At 45.6% G+C, this 23,893-nt stretch overlaps 1 protein-coding gene across 1 annotated transcript in view; it reads right to left on the bottom strand.

Moving 5' to 3' along the window:
• Positions 1-588: 588 nt before the first annotated feature.
• The window catches only part of LOC311230440 (retinol dehydrogenase 12), a 60,572-nt gene continuing 37,267 nt past the window's right edge, over positions 589-23,893 (bottom strand). Inside the window, exon 6 of the mRNA XM_084316711.1 lies at positions 589-3,612. Within this exon, the coding sequence (XP_084172837.1) occupies positions 3,433-3,612 (180 nt within the window). The 3' untranslated portion in view covers positions 589-3,432. The remainder of the gene's footprint in view (positions 3,613-23,893) is intronic.

Raw genomic sequence — 23,893 nt, forward strand, 5'->3', positions numbered from 1 at the left:
GTTTGAATCTCACTAATTATGTCCATAGTATGTCAACCTCCCCAGCTTGGTTTGTATAATATTGTTATTGGAGCTGAACCAAGCTGTTGGGCTGAAGATCAGTACCAATTTGACGAAGCAGGTGTAAAATAGGGCTGGATGCAGTAAAATCACACAAACCTACCAACAGATTTATCTTAAATAATGCATCATCAACATAGTCACATGGTAGTCACATATGGCGTATTCTGCAATTGGCTCAGCTTTCTGTTTTTGTATTGATATTACCTCAAACCGTTCTTAAAATGTGTGCTAAATAGATGAGGGTGAGACTATCAACACTAATCGGTTAGTAGTACTGCGACAATTTGGCCCTTGGCCTTCCATGTCAAAAGGTTCTAACCCTACTAAATAGAGTTTTTATACTTTCAAATACATGTCTTATTATAACTAACCCCATGGTGGAACTCAGAAGCATCTCACAGGAAACAGCCTTTCACCGCACTGTCTTCAAGTCACTGGACTTGCTTGATATAATATAATAATTAATAATAAATAAATAAAAACAGTAACATATAGAGTACAAACATTATCTTAATAAGTGAAAAGGTTATTTATTATATAACAATATATATGTACCTGGAAACATATGTCACATAAAACATTTTACAATTATTTCCCAAATATAAAGCCAAGACAATCGAGACCAAATTAACTTGTTATGTCGTTAAAGAAGGTAATCTGAAACTGCCTGCAAAACTGAAACATTTAATAACTGTAAATCAAAGTGCTCAAATGATTATCTATTCTCACAATTATCTATTAGTATACAACTTTATTTATATGGTCTACATTTCGTAAGAGAGTTGTTCATGTTCACAAATATTGATTGGACTAGACCAGTTGTTCTAAATTATTTTTGGCTTGTGTACCTCCTCTTAGGTCGCTTTCACACAGGGGCTGTTTGGTCCGGACTATCGGACCAGAATTCGATAGTCCGGTTTTTCGGGGTTTGTGTGAATGCGCGTCGAACTCGGTCCGCGGACCAAACACACGAACTCTGGTCCGACCAAAAGCATAGGTCTCGGTTCGGCTTCATCGGACCAAATATAGGAAGTGCTTATTATTACCACTGCTCGCAGCATTCACTGCAAAACAAGCACACTGCATCTATCTCTCTATCTATCTATCTATCTATCTATCTATCTATCTATCTATCTATCTATCTATCTATCTATCTATCTATCTATCTATCTATCTATCTATCTATCTATCTATCTATCTACCTATCTAACTGTGCATCTTGGGAAGAAGGAAGAAAAAACGCGGCTTATTATATTATTACCGAGGCGAACGGCATTCACTGCAAAACAAGCACACTGTACACATATGGGCAGAAGACCAAATAAAACAGCTACTTGTGGGCACTCATAAAAACAATGTGGTGTACAAGTTGTTTAGCGAGAGGATGGTGGTAATGGGCTTCAATAGAACAATGGATCACGTCAAAACTCGCCTCCTCTGATCTGGAGGGCTCGCAGTCCACACACAGACACACACACGCGCGCACACACGGGCTTGCAGCCACACACACACCTTTCCACTGTCCAATAGACGAGCGCCCTTTTCGACCGCGTGACATTGTTCAGAAAGTTCGGTGCGCCTCACAAATTGCTATGTGAACGCAGACGAACCAAATGAAGAATGCAACAATGTTGCAACTTCACCACCAGAACCGCACCGAGTCCACCAAAACTATATGTGAAAGCGACCTTAGTAATTATATCCGAGAAGGATTCACCCTGACTGCCACTGCATCCGTTGTGGCAGATCCTAGTGTGAATGCTATAACTTGAATAGCTTTCATTCGAATCTTTTCAAATTTGCAGTGCACATTCAGGACCCATAGAAGAACCCTATTGATATTGGTGACCACATGGCCTTTCCTCTAGTGCCACCATGAGCCTAAACATTCAATTTACAAATGAATGTATCTCAAATAGCTTTCATTCAAAACTTTTCACATTTGCGGTGCAGATTCATGACCCCTAGAGGAAGAACCGTATTGATTGAAGACATTGTGACCTTTCCTTTAGTGCCACATACACCCCTAATTGAGAGGCACTGGACTAGACCAGTGGTTCTCAAACTTTTTACACCAAGTACCACCTGAGAACGTAGCTAGCTCTCCAAGTACCACCATATGACCGGCGTTAAAATACAGTCTATTCAGCTATGCACAGTTCACGCAGGAGGCAAATGTATTCCTAATACCATTATTTATTGTTAACTTTAGTCAGACACAGCCACAATGTACAAAGGGATATCACTAGAACTAGCAAACGCTTCCACACAACTCATACAATGCAAGGGGCATTGAGAACATAATAACTAACATTCTCACATAGCAAGTGAGAAAATTAAGAACAACTGTATTTCAGCAAATGTACTTAATTCTCTCTCTATCTCTCTCTCTCTCTCTCTCTCTCTCACACAGCAAGCAATTGTCCGTCATTCTCTCTCTCTCTCACACACACACACACACACACACACACACACACACACACACACACACACACACACACACACACACACACACACACACACACACACACACATTTTGTTACAAAAACTTAATTTCCTGCATTCTGGTGCAGGAATTTTTGAATTTTTACCCTTTAAATGCCAGTGTTTGTGATGGGCATAACAAATTATTGTAAACAAGAAAAGAACACACTTATTCAATACATTTTTGAATGTTTTCCCTTTAAATGCCAGTTTGTGTGATGGCATCACAAATTATTGTTAAAAAAACCACAAAAAAAGTAAAATATTTTCAATATATCAAATGCAAAGTACATTTGTCTGGGGGGGGGTATTACAGGCTAGGCATGTGTCAATGATTAGCAGCAACACAGATTTTGATGGATTTTTTGTAATGTCAGATTTAACACCAACTCTTTTCAGAAAAGTGGGAGTACTTAATTTTGTATCTGACATTACAAAAAAATCAAAAAATAAATGGTTATGATCAGGGCTGAAGTTGAATTAAAGATTTATGACTGTTTAGACTGCATTACTCTCTGTCACAGTGATCTCCTGGTTGTTCCCCACTTAGGTTATCTAACTATCGCGCCGCCGCAACAAGAAACACTGGCCTGGCCTGCTTCTAAGTTCAGTGGCCTGACACTTTTTTTTTTTTTTTTTTTGCATTTTTGTAAATGTTTTCAAGTACCACCAGCAGTACCACCAAGTACCACTAGTGGTACGCGTACCACAGTTTGAGAACCACTGGACTAGACTATACAAACAGAATAACGTATATAAATCCTTAAACTGAGTGATAATCCCTTTAGAAGACAGACTCCAAGCCAAATGTCCTTTACTTCAACAGGATGGAATTTGACCCTGTTTATAGAAGGTTATCAAGCCTCAGTGAGTCAGGGAATTGCTTTAAAGCTTTGACGTGAGTCTCTCGCAGAACTCAAAGTCCTTGGCTGCCAAGGCAGGGTCTCGAGCCAAGGGGGCGGGCAGAACCAGGGAGCAGTCGCTGTCAAAGTACTTCCCAGTTATCCCCTCTGTCTCCTCTGCAACGGCACAGTAGATACTGCTAACAGCTCCCTCCTCTGATGACTGCGAGGGAGAGATAGAGCAATGAAGATAGAGAGGAGAAATGATAGTCAAAGAAAATAACACAGACACACATGCTGTATAAATACACAGTACAACTACATATCATACATACATAATATATGTATACACGTGTGTGGTTGTGTACTTTTTTGTTGTAGATATCATTTCCCACAAAGACACACACTTTAACCTTTATTTACCTCGAGGTTGACTTGGTGCACTCACACTACTTATTCTAATGGAAGCAGTGTTATCTTTGACATAAATGGACTACAAGTAAGCAATGAACTTTGTAATGGGGTGTTTAAATAAAAGCATTAAAAAAAGCCATCCTCAGTGGTTTAAAGAAGGGTGGCACTTTCTGCCAAGTCTGCCTGGCTGTACAGGTTTTAATAGATCACAGATCTTAGAGCAGTCGTCTGGTAATCCGGAAGATCCTGGTTAGATTCCTGCTTCTCCCGGGCAGTGTGTCGAAGTGTCTTTGAGCAAGACACTTAACCCCTAACTGCTCCCGATAAGCAGGTTGGCACCTTGCATGGTTTTAAGAGGATTCATATTAAGAATAGAGTAACACCTTGGTTTTCTCAGGAACTGTCAACTTTGTTTAAAGACAGAAACACTGCATGGTCCCCTGCCAGGCATTCAGGAGACCCTCAACACTGGCTTTCCTTAGACAAATCCCAAACAGATGTACTGCGGCTGTAAGTAAAGCTGAACAGATTACTACCTGGAGCTAGTTACGGGCACATTATAATCCGGCTAAGTTTTGGAGTGCAGTGACTCTAAATAAAAACAAAACGTTCTCACTCTGTCTTTGTCTGTCTTTGATCAGAATTTAATTTGTCTGGCCTTTTAATAGGCATTTTGTTTTGTATGCATTTGATTCTGATCTGTGTTCTACAGGGGAGGATAATTTAGTATTTACTATTTTTTCTATTAAATTGGCTGCATATAATATTGAATCTTTCCATTACTTCTATTACTCATAGAATTTATTTTAAGGTCCTTTTCCTAACATATAAAGCTCTTAATGAGCAAGGCCCAAAATACATAGCAAATTCCCTAGTTAGTTATCTGCCCTCAAGAACGCTACGGTCATCCACTACAGGTTTACTAGACACGCCCAGAAACCAAAAAAGGATAGGAAGTATGGCATTTGCCAATTATGCCCCAAAACTATGGAACACACTACCAACACACATCAGAAACGCCAGCTCTATACACATTTTTAAAGGAAAATTAAAAACGTACCTATACAGTCTAGCTTACAAATAGTTATGGCTTGGAAAAACCTGATGGATCCATGAGGCTAGGATAAGCCTTGTGGACCCAACTTTTTAGATGAAGGAACGGGTACATAGGAGACACGCCTCCAGTTTTTCAAAAGTTTTTGACACGCCTCAGCTTCTGAGCTGAACGGTCGTGTTTTTGCGGACCTCCCAAACGTTCAAACTTTTTAGATGAAGGAACGGGTACATAGGAGACACGCCTCCAGTTTTTCAAAAGTTTTTGACACGCCTCAGCTTCTGAGCTGAACGGTCGTGTTTTTGCGGACCTCCCAAACTTTCAAACTTTAGACTGTTTTCTTTATACGTTTTTCTTTTTCTTTCTTTCTACCACAATACACGGCCACTGATGGATCCATGGGACTTGGTAAAGCACTATGGACCCAACTATGACCACTGATAAAAACGTAACTACACTAGCGTTATAAGAGCTAAACATTGCTACCTACCATACAAGTGCATTGGTTTAGTGCACTTCCGGTTGCCACTGAGCGGAAATGTTTGTGCGGACCTGTTCTCCCAAACTGGTAAGCAAATGACTGTTTTTACGTTATTTTCATTTTTACGTTACTATTATTATTATTATTATTATTTTTTTAAACATTGATCTTAACTGATCACTGTGACTTTATTGCTTTTATCGTTATATATGCCTATAATTGTGTACAGCACTTTGAGCTACATGACATGTATGAAAGGTGCTTTATAAATACTTACTTACTTACTTACTTACTTACTTACTTACTTACTTACTTACTTACTTACTTACTTACTTACTTCAGGTAGATTTCCTCTAGTTTGCAATTCCACCCGGGTAATTCCTTTGCATAAAGGAGATGATGGGGACTATTAGGATTATTATCGTCCTATCTCCAGGTTTATTTATTTAGAATTTTTTTTACCACTCAGTACTTAGTCCCCATCAATCCAGTTTTAGAGCCAATCACAGTTCAGCCATTACTTTGGTTACAAATTATATAATTTCGGCATTAGATAAGAAACATTGGACCTCATTCCTGAACGCAGTTATGAAAAAGTTAAGAAGAAATTGTTCCCGGGACAATTCTGGCATTCCTGAATGGTTTCTTATCTGGGATTCGTTATTAGCTAAGAAGAGGATTTAAGAATAGACCACTGCACTTCTGCGTTACATGGAGCTCATGAGGGGGAGGGGGGAGAAAGGCCGGTTGGGGAGTAGGTGCGGAAAAGTGACTATAGCTCGGCCAAGAAAGTGCCGGCCTACTTGGGGTTGGTCTCTCCATGTTCAGGAGACTCATGCGTATACATTGGATCATGTCTCCAGCGCTAATCAACATTCATTCATTCTTTCCCCCCCTTCTCCCCTCCCCCCGCTCTTTCCCATGAGCTCAAATTACCGGAAGTGTTGCGGTGGTCTATGCAGAAAAGCAGTAGTAGATAGGCTAGATTGGAGTGTGCCCATGTTCTTTTTTTTTTTATCCACTTTTTCTCCCATTTTAAATTTGTCTCCCATCCCAATTTCGTATCATCCAATTCAACCCTCCCCTGTCTCGAACGCTGTTTCTTGCCTCCCACAAGCCGGCTGCAATGTGGACTAAGTCATACATAGCACGAGTCCCCTCTGATACTCGAGGTAACAGCAGTTGCATCTTTTCACCTGTGCGGCGCGATCTTTCAGCGTCAGGGGGTCTGCGCTTTGGAGGGGCGCCGCCCCCATCGCTTCCTGATTCTACTGCGCAGGCGCACCAACCGACCTGTAGAAGTCGCTGTCCACAACGCCCGATCCCCACCCATCAGTTTCCCACCCCCTAATACTGCCAATGTGTATTAGTACGGACGACCAGCTAAACTGAAAGCAATGTGGAGCGCTGGGCTCGAACAGGCGAACCCAGCGTCTCCAGTATTCTTGCCCACTGCACCACGTAGCCGCCGAGTGTGCCCATGTTCTTAAGTGCTTCATTTGTGAGAAATTATTGGTGATTGGTGAATAATTATAATACTAATAATAATAAATATGAGAATATTTGTATCATTAACAATTATGTTTCACATTTATAGTCATGATTCTACAAAGGCATTGTGATGTCCTAAAATAAATAAAAGCACTACACAAACACTGCAAATGGCAGTGAATAAATAAATAAATAAATAAATAAGCACTAAACTCAATCGCATGGATATAGCTATAGTGGAATAGAGTGGACACATCTACATTCTGCTCTCAGCACAGCCCATTCCTTTCATGTAGGCTATATATTTGCCATTTTGTATGATTTGTATTTAATGTACTTGCATTAATAGTCCATATACCATCTTGTTCTCTATTGTAATTTTGTATTGTTAGTTTTATAAAGTTTTTACCTTGCTTAGTGTGCTGAAGGGTCTGCATTTAGGTAAAAATAGACCTAAGATTACCCCCCCTTTAAGTTCACCAACCTGTTTAATATTTGGGAGCTAAGTTATTATCTACCACATAATGTTAACACTGTCTGCCTACTGCTGGCATCTCATGTTATATGACAGTGCTGCCATCTAGTGGGCCAGAGGTGGTAGTGTTTTTAGCGCAAGTGCGTCACTTCCTATAGGACACTTTGTTCTCTGGAGGTAGAACTTGCCCAGACTTGTAGAGAGGAGACCGGAGAAATGCATCCAGCGTTACGGCACGGGCACACTGCACACGAATGAACACGGACGGCTGCCTCTTCACTTCCGCTCCCATGTTAACGGACGCTACTGTGCACACTGGCCGCGAGCGCGCCTCGCGGGCGGCTCCCGAGCGGCAAGCTATCTTTTCCGCTTCAATCGGATTCGAGGCGGCGCGGGAGGCGTGCGCCACGCGATTGATTGATTGATTGATTTGAATTTTTTTTTTATCCACTTTTTTCTCCCATTTTTCTATTTTTCTCCCATCCCAATTTTCATATCGTCCAATTCAACCCTCCCCTGTCTTCGAACGTTGTTTCTTGCCTCCCACAAGCCGGCTGCAATGTGGACTAAGTCATACATAGCACGAGTCCCCTCCGATACTCGAGGTAACAGCCGTCGCATCTTTTCACCTGCGCGGCTCGATCTTTCAGCGTCGGGGGTCTGGGCTTTGGAGGGGCCCCGCCCCCGTCGCTTCTTGATTCTACTGCGCAGGCGCACTAACCGACCTGTAGGAGTCGCTGTCCACAATGCCCAATCCCCACCCTTCAGTTTCCCTCCCCGTAATACGGCCAATGTGTATTACTGTGGACGACCAGCTAAACTGAAAGCAATGTGGAGAGCGGGGCTCGAACAGGAGGCATCCTGTTCGAACCTAGTCTCCAGCATTCGTTGCGAGCGCCACGTAGCCGCCCGATTGATTTGAAATTTTATTAACAGATTGCAGAATGGGTACAATACAGTACAGCTCTCTCTTTTTCTCTCTCTTTATTCTCCCTGCCTTTCTTTCTTTCTTTCTCTCTCTCCAGTCTCTTTCTCTCTCTCCAGTCTCTTTCTCCCCCTCTCTTTCTTTCTCGGAGAGAGAGAGAGAGGGGGAGAGAGAGAGAGAGAGCGAGAGAGAGAGAGACAGAGAGAGAGAGAGGGAGAGAGAGAGCTCGTGCTGCTGCTGGTTCTATCAGGGCTCCGCGCAGCAGCGCGCTGAGAAGTCGGACTCTGTGTGCCAGGCCAGGCGCTCGTTCCCGCAAGGGAGCCGCGCGTGAACTTCGTGCGCGTTCAGTGTGCCCGTCCCGTTAGAGTCACGTATAGTTTGACCAAGGATGTAACGTTGCTTACCAAGCGGACATTATTCCACCAAGAGAGAGTGAGTTTTAGTAATCAGCTAATCAGATGTTTAGTAAACGTCTGGGATTAGCGGATTACAGCCAACTATAGTATTTCCCATTTATCGTTAGCCGTTAGCATACGCTAGCTACAGTAGCTCGGAGCTAATATCTAACGTAGCCTGATGCTCATGTGTTGCTAGCTGCTCTACTGGACATATCAGACGATATATAGCACAGACTGGAGGACATTTAGATAGGGTCTGTGCCAAAGGGACTCTGTAAAAGGCACACAACCAGTCATTTGCTAGGACAGTAGCCACTAGCAGTAGCCTGTTGAACAGAAGGGACCAGCGTGTCTTTAGTGGCTGTCGGCGTGCTCACTAAGGAGCGGAGGAGACACTCGGATACCCCCACAGCGGTGCATCTGGTTTGCAGGAGCAGACTGGTAGCGCCAATCGGACCGGGCAGCGTCTTCCCGCCCTCATCACCACGCAGCGGTCGACTACTCCTCGTTACAGAACCCATCCGGGTTCTTTCTCACCACCAGGATTACTAACTCTCTCCACCTCTCTCGTACTGCAGAGGGAATTGTTCCTCTGCTGCATTGGTAACCGCGGCAACGTTGGCCAGAACACTTTAATAGAACCATTTGGGCGCCCATCTAAATTTAGCTATAGTATTTAATTAGGAATTGTGTAAAGTAATAATAATATTTGTATGTATGTTTTTTCCCCCTTTTGTTTATATAAAAAATGGGATTATGATTCAAACAGTTACCTCGCTCTTTCTAGTCTAGGTGACTCCATTTTAAGTTGTTTACTCAGTTGTGTAATTTGGTACAATTAGTTTAGCAGTTAAGGCATCCGACCAAACCCCTAAGGTGAAATTTATATACAGTCCTCTAAGCTCCCGCACACTTAGTGTGCATATTGTAAGAGCCAGCGGAGAAACATTCTGATATGATGTTGTATGTGACAAATAAAACCTTGAACTTGCACGTGGACTTGAACCAAGTTGGCATCGTAGGCCTACACACACAATATGGCATATCTACTGCTGCTGGAAGATATTGCTGGTCGTACGCTGAGGAGGGAGTGCCAGTACTTGCGAACATGCAGACCTATTCACAGAGAGCGGCCTAGTGGGATGCATCAGGCTACCAAGACCTGTCCTAATGGAGCTGTGCAATACCCTGGAGCCAGCACTGAGCAGCCGAACAAGACACTCCAAACCCTGTGCCACCACACATCCAGGTACTGTCCACCCTGTGCCACCACACATCCAGGTACTGTCCACCCTGTGCCACCACACAACCAGGTACTGTCCACCCTGTGCCACCACACATCCAGGTACTGTCCACCCTGTGCCACCACACATCCAGGTACTGTCCACCCTGTGCTACCACACATCCAGGTACTGTCCACCTTGGACTTTTTAGCCACTGGGACATTCCAGAGGGAGCTAGGAGACAGGGTGGGCATATCGCCGCCTCCAGCAAGTCGTGGATGGAATCATACAACTGGCCATACAATACATCCAATTCCCATATACTGAACAACAACAGATCCCAGTCAGAAGAGGATTCCATGCTGGTCTGCCCAACACCATCAGCGCAATTGACTGCACGCACGTGTGCATAAAGGCACCCTCCCCAGATGCGTTTTCATATCTCATCCAGCTGTCAGCGGTACCCCTGGTCAGTCATCCCTATGAACACAATTGGCAGTATTTGCGGGTGGGAAGCCAGTGGGGTATGTGTCCTGGTCATTGCAAACAGCGACTCCTACTGGTCGGTCGGGTGCCTGTTCAGCAGGGAGGGGATCTGGGGGAAATAGCGTGAACATCAGCACGTGTTACGTTCTCCTAGTGAAACTGGGAAAAGAAGCGGCTGGCTACTCCACATGTATCAGAGTACATAGTCTACACCCTCCCCAGACTGACAGTAGGGCAATGCGCACAACGACCAGGAAGGGAATTGACATAACGAATAAATTGTGATGGGAGAAAAATATAGAAAGGCAAAAAAATTATAATAATAAATACCACCCCATCAACGTTCAAATCATCTGCGATGACCAGAACCACCTGCTCAACATGGCCTCCCACTTCCCAGGAGGTGCATGACTCCTACATCTTACAAAACAGCTCTGTGGGTGTGCACCTTGAGCAAGGAGACACTGGAGATTCATGGCTAATTGGTAAGTAACTGTGCATACTTAATCATTCCAGCAACAGTGGGCTTCTATTCTTCTAATGACTTGTTTTATTAGGAGATTGCAGATATGCGCTGGTTGATGACCCCATTCACCAACCCTCAGATGCAGCAGGAGGTGGCCTGAGGTGGCCTTTTATTTATTTATTTTTATTTATGTTTTGTCTTTTCCATGAATATTGCTTCTTTATTTGTGTTAATGTTTTGTATTTGTTTCGGTAAATGAGGAAAACCTCAGAAACTCACGATTTTAAATAAAGGTTGAACTATTAAAAACATGGGACCTTTTAAGTCATGATTAAGTCATGTGAGCAGAAGTATTCAGTTGTTCGATGCTAATAATAATCTCTGTACCATGTAAATATTCCAGCTCTGCTGGTGCAGTGAAATGCTGTGAGATGTGGTCTGCTATGACATAATCCCCATGCTGATTTACTGTAGCCCTGCAAGCCACACATCTTGATTTCACCCTCTCTGAGCACAGTCAACTCTCAGTATGTTGAGGGGGTGTGGCTAATTGGTTAATTGAAAGAAGATGTAAAATTAGTAGCATATACATTAAGCCTTCAAATGTAAAATGTATGGGACCAGCATGATCAGTAGCTATGGGAGATTATTATATGATTATTGCTCATCAGCTCCAAATCCACCCTCACCAAATCACAAAACACCCCAGTTCCAAACATCACCATCGACGGCTTCCCTGTACCCTTCTCCCCCCAAGTTAAAAGCCTCTGTGTCATCCTGGACGGCTCCCTCTCCTTTGCACCACACATCAAAAACATCACCCGTTCTGCCTTCTTTCACCTCCCAAATATCTCCAGACTCCGCCCATCCCTGTCCCAATCAAACACGGAAACCCTGGTCCACTCATTCGTCACATCCCGGATCGATTATTGCAACGCTCTCCTCACCGGCCTTCCCACCAAACTCCTCAACAGACTACAAATCATCCAAAACTCTGCTGCCAGGGTCATCACCTGCACCAACTCATCTGACCACATCACCCCCGTCCTCATTCAATTACACTGGCTCCCTGTGCACTACCGGATCGATTTCAAAAACCTCCTACTTGTTACGGCAGCGGTGGCTGAGCCCAATAGCAGAACACACAGGGAGAGAGAGAATGGAGTGTTTTAGGTTGGTTTTCATTCCTTGGGTACCAGGCAGACAAGGCAACAGTAATATACAGGAATGTGCGACTTTGGACGAGCAGGGGTGCTCGCTTGAGGTTCCCAGGAACGTCCGAGCGGGCGGTGCGTCAGGAGACAGCATAGGCCGGGAGTGATGGTCCTGGGTTGATAGGATAACACTCGGACGATGAGGGGCAGGATCCGTAGGGTTGATATCGGGGTTGGTTCTCCTATTTGTTTTTAAAGCCCTTAATGGTCACACACCCTCCTACATCTCAGACCTCCTATCCCCCTATTCCAACACCAGGTCCCTCAGGTCAGCCGATCAGAGGCTCCTGACAGTCCGGAGGTCTAACCTCAAGCTCAGGGGGGGCCGTGCCTTTGCTATCGCAGCCCCTGAACTGTGGAACAGCATCCCCACCTCCATTAGGCTCGCCCCCTCGATAGATGCCTTCAAATCGAGGCTCAAAACCCACTTCTACCTACTAGCCTTTCCCGTTCACTGACTCATGCCCTGTTTTTCTATGTGTTTGCCTGTGTGCCCTCCCATAAAACGGAGTGTGACTGTTGTCTATATGTATCTTATGTATTTATGTATTTACCCTCTGTACAGCACTTTGGTTGACACGCGTCATGTGAAATGTGCTTTATAAATAAATTTGATTGATTGATTGATTGGTGATGAGTGGATGACTCTCAGCTGTGCTGCTTGCTGCCATGTGACAGCGTGAGAACGCTGGAGCCGGAAGCTGCCCATATAAGGGCGTGGAAGCAGGAGGAGAGAGAGACGCTCTCGCCGTGATTGTGACACTACTCACCTTCAAAGCTCTCAACAATCTAGCCCCCATCTACATCCCTGACCTCCTCCAGGAACCTCCCGCACCCTCCACTCATCATCTACTGGACTCCTCTCCATCCCCAGCTCACGCCTCAGCACCATGGGTGCCCAAGCTTTCAGCTGCTCGGCTCCCAGACTCTGGAACTCCCTGCCCCCACATATCCGACAGTCTGACTCACTATCAACATTCAAATCTCAACTGAAAACCCATCTGTTCAAACTAGCATATTCACTGTAACCTCTGCCACTGTCATTTACCCCCTGCTGTTTGTTTGTTTTGTTATTTTAACTTAACTGTTTTTATTCTAGAAGTCAACTTCCTGTCTGTTGTTGCTAGGCAACTACGGCTTGGGGAAAAAATTCACTCCTGGTACATTGTTTAAGCTTCATTTAGTGCAGAAAACGGATCGGAAAAGCGGCAAATTAAACACAATCAAGGGTAATTTTCTTCGGTGCATCACAATGCCAAAGAGCTGCTGTGTTACGTTTTGTACTAATAACTAAATCAAAAATCCAAATCGAAAGTCTTATATAAGGTTATAGATCATATAGCTTTACGATCTGCTCTATTGGAACTATCCCTTTATCCATTCTAACAATGAAAAACTTTCTCCACATGTACACACCAATTTACCTCCGCCTGGCCACACCCACATCCGCTCCTATATAAGCGGGGTCGTGGCCACACAATCAGCTCCTTCCCTACTTTCACCACCGAAAGTGTCTGTATACACCACTTTAAGTTTAGTGCCAAAAGTAGTTAGTTAGGAAAAGAAAGAAAAGGAGCTGCGTATCTTTGTTTTTTTTCTCTCACTATTTTTCGAGAAAATAAAGCGATAATGTCTTCACCACCAGAGAGTCTAGAACAGTGGTTCTCAACTGGTCTAGCCTCGGGACCCAACATTTTCCTTAGTCATTAAGTCGCGACCCAAAATTTTGAACCAATATGATTTATGTAAAAAAAAAAAATCAGTAATACGCAATCTTTCAAAACATGAAATAAACACAAAAAAGTGCAACTATTGCTAAAAACCCAATGAAATAAAATAATAATAAATAATATATGCTTCTTAGCATATTTCTTAGCTTAACATAACAGGGAACTAATGGAATAACTGGGGATGTTTGCTCCTGACAAACAACGCCCAAAGTCTGGGGTGATGGTAGACAAAGCAACTCTGAGGTCATGCTCAATGTCCAATCTGTTCCTCCGCTTTGTCTTCAGCTGGACCAGAGCTGAGAAGCCACTTTCACAAAGATAAGTAGTGCAAAAAAAAAAAGTACAATTTATTTATTTTAACTTTTTTTTTTACACACATCCGCGACCCACTCAAAATGGCCCCGCGACCCACTTTTGGGTCGCGACCCACCAGTTGAGAAACACTGGTCTAGAAGATGATGATCATTCTGACCTCCACCGGCGCTTCGCATTGGGGCACGCGTCGCTGAGCAATTCCCGCCGGCATTGTCTCCGGCTCTGCAGTTGGATACTATGCCTCGGGAGGCAGTCGGCTGTGTGAGAGCTGACGGTCTCCCTGGGCGGGTGATGTTTTTGCGACGCGAGCCTCAGGTGTGTCAGTTGTGAGGGGACAACTGTGCAGCTTGCGTAAGGTCGGCTCCAGGCTAGAATCCCTTCGTTGCCCCTCATAGCGGCGTGGAGGGGGTTCTAGTTTGATGCCCCACGATAACACAGTGCTCCTCCTCAGTGAAGTCGTAGCTTTGTTTTCCTGGGGCCGTGATTCAGAGTCTGCGGTTCAATTCCCCGGGTCTCTGAAAAACGGATACCCTCTGCCACCACGCTGGCCCCGCTTTTCAAGACGAAAACACCCGGCATGAAGGATGCGAGCTTGGTGTTTCATTATGAGAATATCTCCGAGCTCATGTCGGCTGCAGCCCGCGTACAACGGGGCTTACTGCCGATGCCGCTGTGTCTGGTAAACACCGTTCTGTGAGAGAAACGTGTGTTGCCTTTTTTCCCTTTTGGATAAAAAGAGGAAGAGACAGCGGCTGTCAGAAGTGTTGGCCTGTATCGCTATTTCTCACATTATACAGCTTCAGTAGTAGCCGATTAGCTTGCTACTGCGTTAGCTGGTGGCTATCGATAGCCGGTAGAAGCTAACTGTTAGCCAGTTAGCTGTTAGGCTAAGTCGTTAGCTGGCGGCTATGCTCGGCTAGAAACGTTAGCTTGATGCTATCAGTTAGCCTGGAGTTAGCTGTTAGCTTGTGCTACAACCATTGGTGCTAGCCGTGAGGAGGTAGCGGGCCCTGGCACTCTTGACTACGGCGTCATCTCTGGCAGAAGATGTCGTCGGGCCTGCGCCATGACCGGCCGCAGGAGGGGGGCGTTGCGCCGGAGCGAAGCTCCAGCCGTCGCCGCTTCTGGCCCCACCAGCGAGAGGCCTCGTCAACGTGGTAGACCAACCTGTGTTTGCGGCCATTTCGTCCTGCGTACGAGGTGCAGGTAAGGTGTCCGTAGGACATTGCCCCACTCTTCCTTCCTCCCCCTCCCGAATGTTTTTGGTTAATAACGATGTCTTTGTTTAACAAAACATATGTTACTTTACTGCATTTGGAGATACGACGTGTGCTTAGTGAAAATTGTCTTGGTCGCTATTTTGTATAGCTTAGGTTCTAGCATTGGCCAAGGCTTATGTCTTTCTCTCTACCTAAAAACAGCATTATTTTTTACGTGAGTACAAATGAACTGGGTTTTTTTGTTGTATGATGAGAAGTTGTGTGTGTGTGTTCATGTAACGTTTAGACAACGTGGCTGAGTCCACAACTGGCTGGGTGTTAACCTACAGTGCTGTACATAGTGGCATGTGAGGGCTTGAGCCCTCTCTTAGCTTGTTATTTTCTTTGCTTAAGGGTAATGGTAAAAATAACGAGTGGCAAGTTTTCACACATAAGCAGAGCCGTGGATAAAACCTGTTTTCAAACGGCTGTGGCGAAATCGGCTGTGGCTGGCGTCCATGATGTAAAGCTTTTACTCTACAGGTGAGTATATGTGCTTCATCTGGCGCGCGCCATGCACCTGGTGTTTGGCGTCGTATCAGGGGTGAGGTGGTGAGTGAAATTATTCCCCCGGTTTGCCCCCCCCCCCCCCCCCCCCATCAAACGTGTGTTGATTCACAATATTTTTGGGGATACGGTGTAAACCCTCAGCTACTGCTGGGGTTGTGCTCTTGCTTAGGGAGTGGTGCAGTTTTCTCTGAAAATTGTTTGGTCGCTATTATGTAACTTAGCAAGGCCTGTAGCTAGCACTTGGTCGAGGACTTATGTCTTCTCTCGTCATAAAAGACGGCGTTCCTCTTGCAGTAGTGAGAGTGAACTTTTGCCTTTTTTATTGTGTAAAGAGGGTTGTGTGTATAGTGTTTTTACGTTAAGTAAACGTGGCATTGAGACCACAACTGGGCCTAAAGAAGTTTACATGTATAGCTCTTGTACCAAGGCCTTTGGCCCCTCTCTTTGGTCTGTGTTTTTTCTTTACTTTAGGGCAGTGGTTACCAACCCGTCGATCGCGATCGACTGGTAGATCTTTGAGACTTTCCCTGTAGATCTTTCCCTGAAAAAAAAAATATATATATATATATATTCTTTTTTTTATCTTTCCCTGAGAGTCCACATTACAGTTCTACTTTTGTTTTGATGTGAAAAGTGATGCTGCATAAGATGACTGCACTTAACACTGATTGAGAAAGTACATATTACAGTTCTACTTTGACAAACATATTTACAATTAGCATTTTATAATGTTAATAATATGAGAAAGTCCACATTACAGTTCTACTTTTGTTTTGATGTGAAAAGTGATGCTGCATAAGATGACTGCACTTAGCACTGACTGAGAAAGTACATATTACAGTTCTACTTTGACGTTTTAATGTTGGACCAAAGCATTGCATGTAATTAGAATACAGGCAAATAAAAGTAATTTAGTTTAAAGTACAATCTTGGCTGTCTTTTTCTCTCAACGCTTCAATAGGTAGATCTTGCCTTCACCAAAAAAATAAAAAGTGATCTTGGGCTTAAAAAGGTTGGTGACCACCAGGCCATGTGAGCGGCGCGGGGCGCGGAGCGGGCGGTTTTGACGTGAGCGAGGAGTGGGTTTTAAAATGAGTCGGCGCGACGTCCGGAGCGAGAGTTCTCCTCCGCTCCAATCCACTCCAGGCCGCTCACAGTGGTTTAACACTGTTGATGTAATATATACATGCAGTACAATGCCAAAGCAACAGATGGCGATGTACAAACATGAAGGCCATTTTCAACCAATGAGAAGGGTGAACCTGTGATATCCTGTTCAGGCTTTGTCACTCACTCCTGTTAGAAAAAGTATCGACGCCATTGTTGTTGTCGTTAGCTTACATGCTAACGTTAATGGCAGCGACCATAGCATTGTGGCTCGGCTAGCCTATCATCGCTTAATAGAGCTAGTGAATGGATAAACAACGTTATTTAACATTGCAGAATGGGTACAATTACAATGCGGCTCAATACAAACAATTGTTAAGAGGCCCAGGGGGTGTAGACTGTTGTAGTTTGAGCTACTTTACACCATGCTCCAAAAAAAATAAAAAATCTGCCGAGCGATCTGGCGCGGGGAGCGCTCGATTCAAGGTGAGCGGGGAGCGAGCGGAGAGCGACTTGGGGGCGGGGTCAACATGAGCGATTAGCGGAGCGGACCAAGCTTTAAAGAGCGAAGAGCGGATTTCTCGGCCGCGCCGATCCGCTCACGTGGCCTGGTGACCACTGCTTTAGGGTAAAGGTGTAAAAATTCAGATGGCAAGTTTTGCACATGAGCCTGAAGCCGTGTATAAAGCCAGTTTTTTGCACAAACGAGGTTATCGTCTGTGGCTGGCGTGCAGAATGTGAAGCTGTTACCCTAACAGGTATATGCGCTTTCATGTAGTGCGCTACGACTGGTGTCATGGCTCTGCTTTGTTGTTGCATCGTATCAGGGGTGAGGGGTCATAAGAGGTGGACTAATAAACCCCTCCCCCCTTTACTGATTGGCCAGGAGGTTGGACCTCCTGCCTGTCAGTCTCCCTGTCGGCTGAGGGGTCAGCGCGTCACAGGGAGGGGGAGGGGGGGGGGGTTCCCTGGTTCCACTCCATATTAGGATGGGTGGGTCACAGGATTTCCCCCGGCCATGGAATACGTCACTGGGCACGTTTTTCCTATTGGCCATGAGACATCCGTGAGTTTTTCAGGCTCTGTGCTGCAGACCGCTGTCATTGTCAAAGTTGGATGATGCAATGCATTCGAAAACTGTTTGTTTTCTGCTCTGCTCTCTATCAAAGTGTGTATTGGGTCGTTGGTCACTTGGCCCAATTATTACATATATCTTTTTCAATTGCTACTCACGTAGAGGTCTCTCTGGGGGAACTTCTGTCTTCCCCTCTTATGTAAAGAGCAGAATTGACAGGGTTTACCCTCAGACACGTCATATGAGGCCCGTGTCTGTGTCTTATAGGCCGGCTTCCTGCTGCTCGTCCCAGACAGCATGGAGGAAACGTTGTCTGGTGTTTCTTATTAGAATTTGCCATCGATATGTTTCGGTTTCTCGACGTGCATATAGCGCTGGCCCTGGGTGCTTTCCATGTGGAACCACTTTATGGCTGGCGCGCCTTGGTTGCCCAGTTCATAGAAACGGCATTTTCTATGCGGGCGGCTGGGAAGGAGATTTTTATCTCTACCGAGCGCCAGTGCACTAGGTTAGACTCGACGGCTCACGTGCATCTCCGGGGGGAGATGACGGAGTAGATCAAAACATTGGCGGAGGGGTCTCACGCCCATGAGGTGGGCCACCAGGAGCAGTTTGTTTGCGTACTGACCGTCTTGGTGGCGCCCTCTGTGATGTTTTGGATCGACACGTGTACCTACCCCCATCTTAGGACTGGGGATGGCGGTGTGACTAGGACACGGGACTGATTCTGGTCGCGCCAGACCAGGTCAGTTTAACCCATTGCCCGCCGGGGCACAGGTCTTGGTACCCCGAAGGACTTTGTGCTTTTCCGGGGGGAAAATTCCGGGCCGGGCGTCGCGGGGATTGATGTCGTGGATGTGTGTGTCATATGTATGCCACTACGAGTTGCCCTTAACAGTGACGTGCTTGGTCCATACTGTGTTGTACCTTGCGCTGTGTTAGGGGGCCTGGTCCTTCTCCATTTGTTTCACCCCTCCCCCCTGCTAGGCGGGGATGGGAGGGGGCTGTCGGGGAGGTTGCTGTCAACTCCTCTAGGCATCCCTGTGTAGGTCCCGGTCTGCCAGGCCCAGGTCCGAACTCGTTCTCGTCGACCTGTTGGCCTGGGTTAACCCTTTGAAAACTGAAACACTTGTATAGCTTGTATAGCCTGTGTATATGCGGGTTAGGGTTATGGGGGTTATAGGGTTATGTTTCTGAGTTTTCTTTGTGGGTTAAGGGAACAACCGCCTCCTGTTAAACTAAACATAGGGGGGTAGTTGGTTCTCCGGTGTGTTGGTAGCAGAGTCGACTCTCGGGTTGAGGCCGGGCTTGACCCCGTCTGCCCGAGAGTATGCCCCCGCAACTTTCATGATGTCTGCCAATTGTGTCAGCCTCTTCTTTGAACCTCGACCCCGCTGGATTGGGGGGTCGGGTTTGTGGAGGTTATGACATGTTGCACAGCATACCAAACACCCCTTCCGCCGGGATACTGTTCTTGTAGTAGACCCTTTAGGCGCCTGTCTAGTCCGCAGTGCTCCAGGCACAGGTTGAGTTCTGCTCTTGGGGCCTGTTGCCTGGATTGAGGGATAAACCTCCTTGGGGGTTGTCTCCCCGGCACGCCGACTGGCCCAGCAGTGTTGTGGGGGGGGTAGCCTCTTGAGAAGAGTGCTTCAGAGCGGCGTGCCAAGGGGGAAAGGGCCTGCTCTTTTTTTGTTTTTTTATCTTTTTCCCCCTCCTTTTTTCCGATTTTTCTCCCATCCCCCTGTTAGTCGTTATGCCAATTCCCAACCCCCTTCCTGGTTGTTGCGCACTCCCCCCTACTGTTGGTCCGGGAGGCCGGAGACTGTCACATGCTTTCCTCCGACACATGTGCAGCCAGCCGGCAGCCAGCCTGGCAGCGCAGATTCTCACCGAGAGAGTGTAACATGTGGAAGGTCACACTACCTTTCTCCAGATCCTACCCTCGCTGTGCAGGCGCCCCGACCAAACTGTAAGGGTCGCTGTCCACAACGCCCAGGACCCACCCACGGCTTCCCTCCCCCTAACTCAGCCAAACGAGTTAGTATAGCGATCAGCCCAAGCCAAGGCAATGCTGACTCTCCGGGAGTCGAGACCGCAGCCTCTTGCATTGGTGATGAGCACAATCTCCGCTACGCCACCTGACCGCATGGGCCTTGAGAGAAAACGGGTGTTTTGGGGTGTTTTTCAATGTATGTGATGTATAGATTGGGGGGAGATGGTAGCATCTAAAGGTGCCAGGTCAGAGAGGTCGAAATGAGCAGGAGACGGTGGTTCAGAGCGAGCAGGGTGTTAGTGTGAGTACCACACTGAGCAGGGCAGAATGTTTTGAATTCCCCAGTACATCAACATTGATAACAGCAGCACAGAGCGGAGAGAGGTTCATCATTAATGAAACAGTAATGAAACGTTTAGAATGTGTGTCTAAAGGTTAAACGCGGTTGTCATGGTAGCGGCACATGACAACCAGAAGAAGGGCGGGGCCGTCGTTGCTATGACGAAGATCATATAAATCGAACAGTAGTTCCGGGTAAGGGCAGAACAAAAGAAACTAATCCCACAGGAGGGAAGAAACCATCAGAGACTCTCATCCCTCTCACCCTCGCCGGTGGGGGGGGGGGGGGGGGATGACACATCATCATTATCTTCGGCAGACGGGAGAAGGGTTCTGGCTAGACAAGGCCTGAGCCACCATTGGACTGAATAACAGAAGAGACGATAGCAATGAAAATACAATCTGATAACATCTGGGCTGAAGCTTCTGTTTATATCAATAAACGACGCTCTTTCAAGAAAGGTATACTGTCAAGGTGTTGAATTCTTACGAAGGTGGTGAAACATTATGGTGGCGGTTTGCACTAACGGGGAGAGATAAGGATTGTACAGCCAGTATATGATACATCAGGATCATTAAAATTACACAACGCAGAGGGATCGGATGGAGAGATGATAACACAAGAAGACATGATACTGGCCGAATGTATCAGAATCTAACAGCCTGCTCTTGATTTGGGCCCTGTCCGATACGCTGGCGATGTGGGGGGTGGTGTCACCTCACCAGTGACCGTCTGGTGGGGTCTCGATGCCGTGGCCTCGTTGGCCTCACCAGGCCCCTTTTTTCAGGGGGTCCTAGTCCTCAGGTTGTCCTAGGGCTGGGACCTCCTCCGCGCTTCGGTGCTGCAGCCTTGCCACGGGGTTGGGTTCTTGACCTTCGACCCCGTGATGTTGGGGGCTGTGACGTTTTTTTTTTGCTTCCCGTCCGTTCCCTGGTGGCATGTGGGATGCGCGCCCGAGTGGTCGCGGGTCCTTCTGAACGAAGGTAAGTCCCACGGTCTGCTCACCTTGTGCGTTTGAGGTGCTAAACCCTCTTCGCACAGTCGGGCCTCAGCGGGTACATCTGTCGAGCTTTTCGCTCTGCTCAGCTCCTGTGTTCCAATAGAGCAGAGCGTAAAGCTATATGATCTATAACGTAAGGTTATCCTATAACCCTAGTTATATGAGTATAGCGAGCGTTCTGCTCTGACTCACTGAGGACCCCATGGTCTTCACCTTCGGTGGTGAGAGACTTGGGAAGGAGCTGATTTTTTTTTTTTTAAACTTTGACCAGTCACCTGGTTCTTTTAGCGTTTATCGCTTTTTCTTCGCATTCATACTTGGTCAAGTTCGACCAACAGAAGCAGGCTGAAAGGGTTCAGATGGGGGGGAAAGACACTCTGGGAAAGGCACGGCTGCCGTCCGGGATTCGAACGCGCTCAGCCCCAGATCCGCGCGAGCGCGGTTGTCCACGGCGCTGAAATAGCACTCGCGGTACGTGGTGAGCTACTGGAGCTCCCCGGGAAGGAGCTGATTGTGTGGCCACGACCCCGCTTATATAGGAGCGGATGTGGGTGTGGCCAGGCGGAGGTAAATAGGTGTGTACATGTGGAGAAAGTTTTTCATTGTTAGAATGGATAAAGGGATAGTTCCAATAGAGCAGAGTGCATATGCATATGTTTGTCTCAAGGCTCTGTACCATTATTACTATCTAAAATGTAATAATTGTGGAATATTACTGTAATGAGCTGTATGTGTATGATCCAAGCGTCCTACGATCCTCATAGGAGCATAACAGAAAAAAGCATTCCATGTGAAGGTATTCTGTATCTTTGCATGTCAACTAATAAAGAAACTTGAACTTGATAACCTTACGTTATGAAATTAACAAGAATGTAAGATGTAATAAAAACAGAGCTCAACGCATACATTTGATCTAGAAACCTGTTTGTTGTCCCCTATACGAAGATGGCCGGCGGTCTCGTGACGTCAGTGTCTTCCTGTTGCTTGTTTTATTGTTAACCTTGACTTTTAACTGCCTTGTGTTTTTTATTAAAATAAACACAAATAAAATGTATTATTATTATTATTAACACATTGGGCGCCGGGGGTTGTGCCCATCATTGTACCCAGTCTGCCACCGATGAAAGCCTATGGAGATGTTTACCTTCTTTGCAGGGCTATAACTTTTAAAATTGTATTGCTATATTGACATTACTATGGCCCATTCAACATCGATTATCTATCGTTCAGGATGTGGGAACGTTATATTTTCTCATTCATACATTGTTGTGTTAATACCGTCTAGAATATAAGTATGTTTTTAAGCTTTTCTGCTGTAATTCCAAAAACGAGTTATAGGCCCTGACACATATGATAGATTATCGATCAGCGTTTCTTTCCTATACACGCTATATAAAATAATTCAAATGTATATGATCGGTATACATTATGCTTCATCATGCGTGAAGGAAAGGGGGGGGTCATTTATAATTCCTTGATCATCAGTAACAGCTTTATTTAGAATGGGTTGATACATTGATCAGATGGTTTACAGTGAAATGAATAAACAATCGGCCTGAAAATAACGTTAGTGTCCTCTTACCGTTCGCCGATGAGACTGGAGGGAAAATATCCCAATTATTTGATGCCGATCTCCTAGATCCATTTCCGGTTTGTATGGCGCAATAAACGCCGAAATCATATCGATTATTGAGTTTAGAAAGTGAGATATTACTGCCGGAGGGATTTCCTCGATGCACCAGCGCCACTTCCGGTTTTGGCGAGAGTGTAACTCGCCCGACCATCCACCAGGCGGCGGTATTGAGGCGTTGCAATTTCATACAGGGTGCCGCTGCAGTCCGGAGAGAGACTGGATGAATTATGAATGCCATGGCGGAAAAATGAAATATTTATCCCAAAAACGACTTACGCCGTTGTTGGCGTTCAACGCATGGTGGGCAAAAACGGCGTAAGTCGTTCTTGGCGACCAATGTATTGCCTAGCTAACCTGTGCTAGTGATGAATAAATAAAAAAACAGTTGCTGTGGATGTTTTTGAAACACTAAAATTAACTAAATTGTAGCAAATTAGTTTCATTACTTGTTTATGGACTAGCTAGCTGATATCCTTTAAGATAAGATAAGATACATCTCCTTTATAGCAGCATGGGGGAGGGGAGGTACAAGTATGGGCAGGGTAATAAAAGAAAGACATAAATATAGGCAATAAAATAAAATCTGAATATAAAAATAAGTCCACCACCAGCTCCTTAGTCTTCATGATGTTGAGTTGGAGGTGGTTGCTGTCGCTCCACACTACAAAGCTCTCAACCAGGGCCCTGTACTCGTCATTGTTGTCATCTGTGATGTAACTAACAAGGGAGGAGTCATCTGAGAACTTCTGTAGGTGGCACCCACTTTAATTATGGCAGAAGTCGGAGGTGTAGAGGGTGAACAGGAAGCACAGTTCCTTGGAGGGGCCGGTGTTGCTCACCAATACATCTGACTGACTGCCCTGCAATCTGATGTACTGTGGTGTGTTTGTGAGGTAGTCATCAAGGCCACCAGGC

The sequence above is a fragment of the Notolepis coatsorum genome, assembly GCF_963971535.1.
Source record: "Notolepis coatsorum genome assembly, chromosome: 6".
NCBI classification, from domain to species: Eukaryota; Metazoa; Chordata; class Actinopteri; order Aulopiformes; family Paralepididae; genus Notolepis; species Notolepis coatsorum.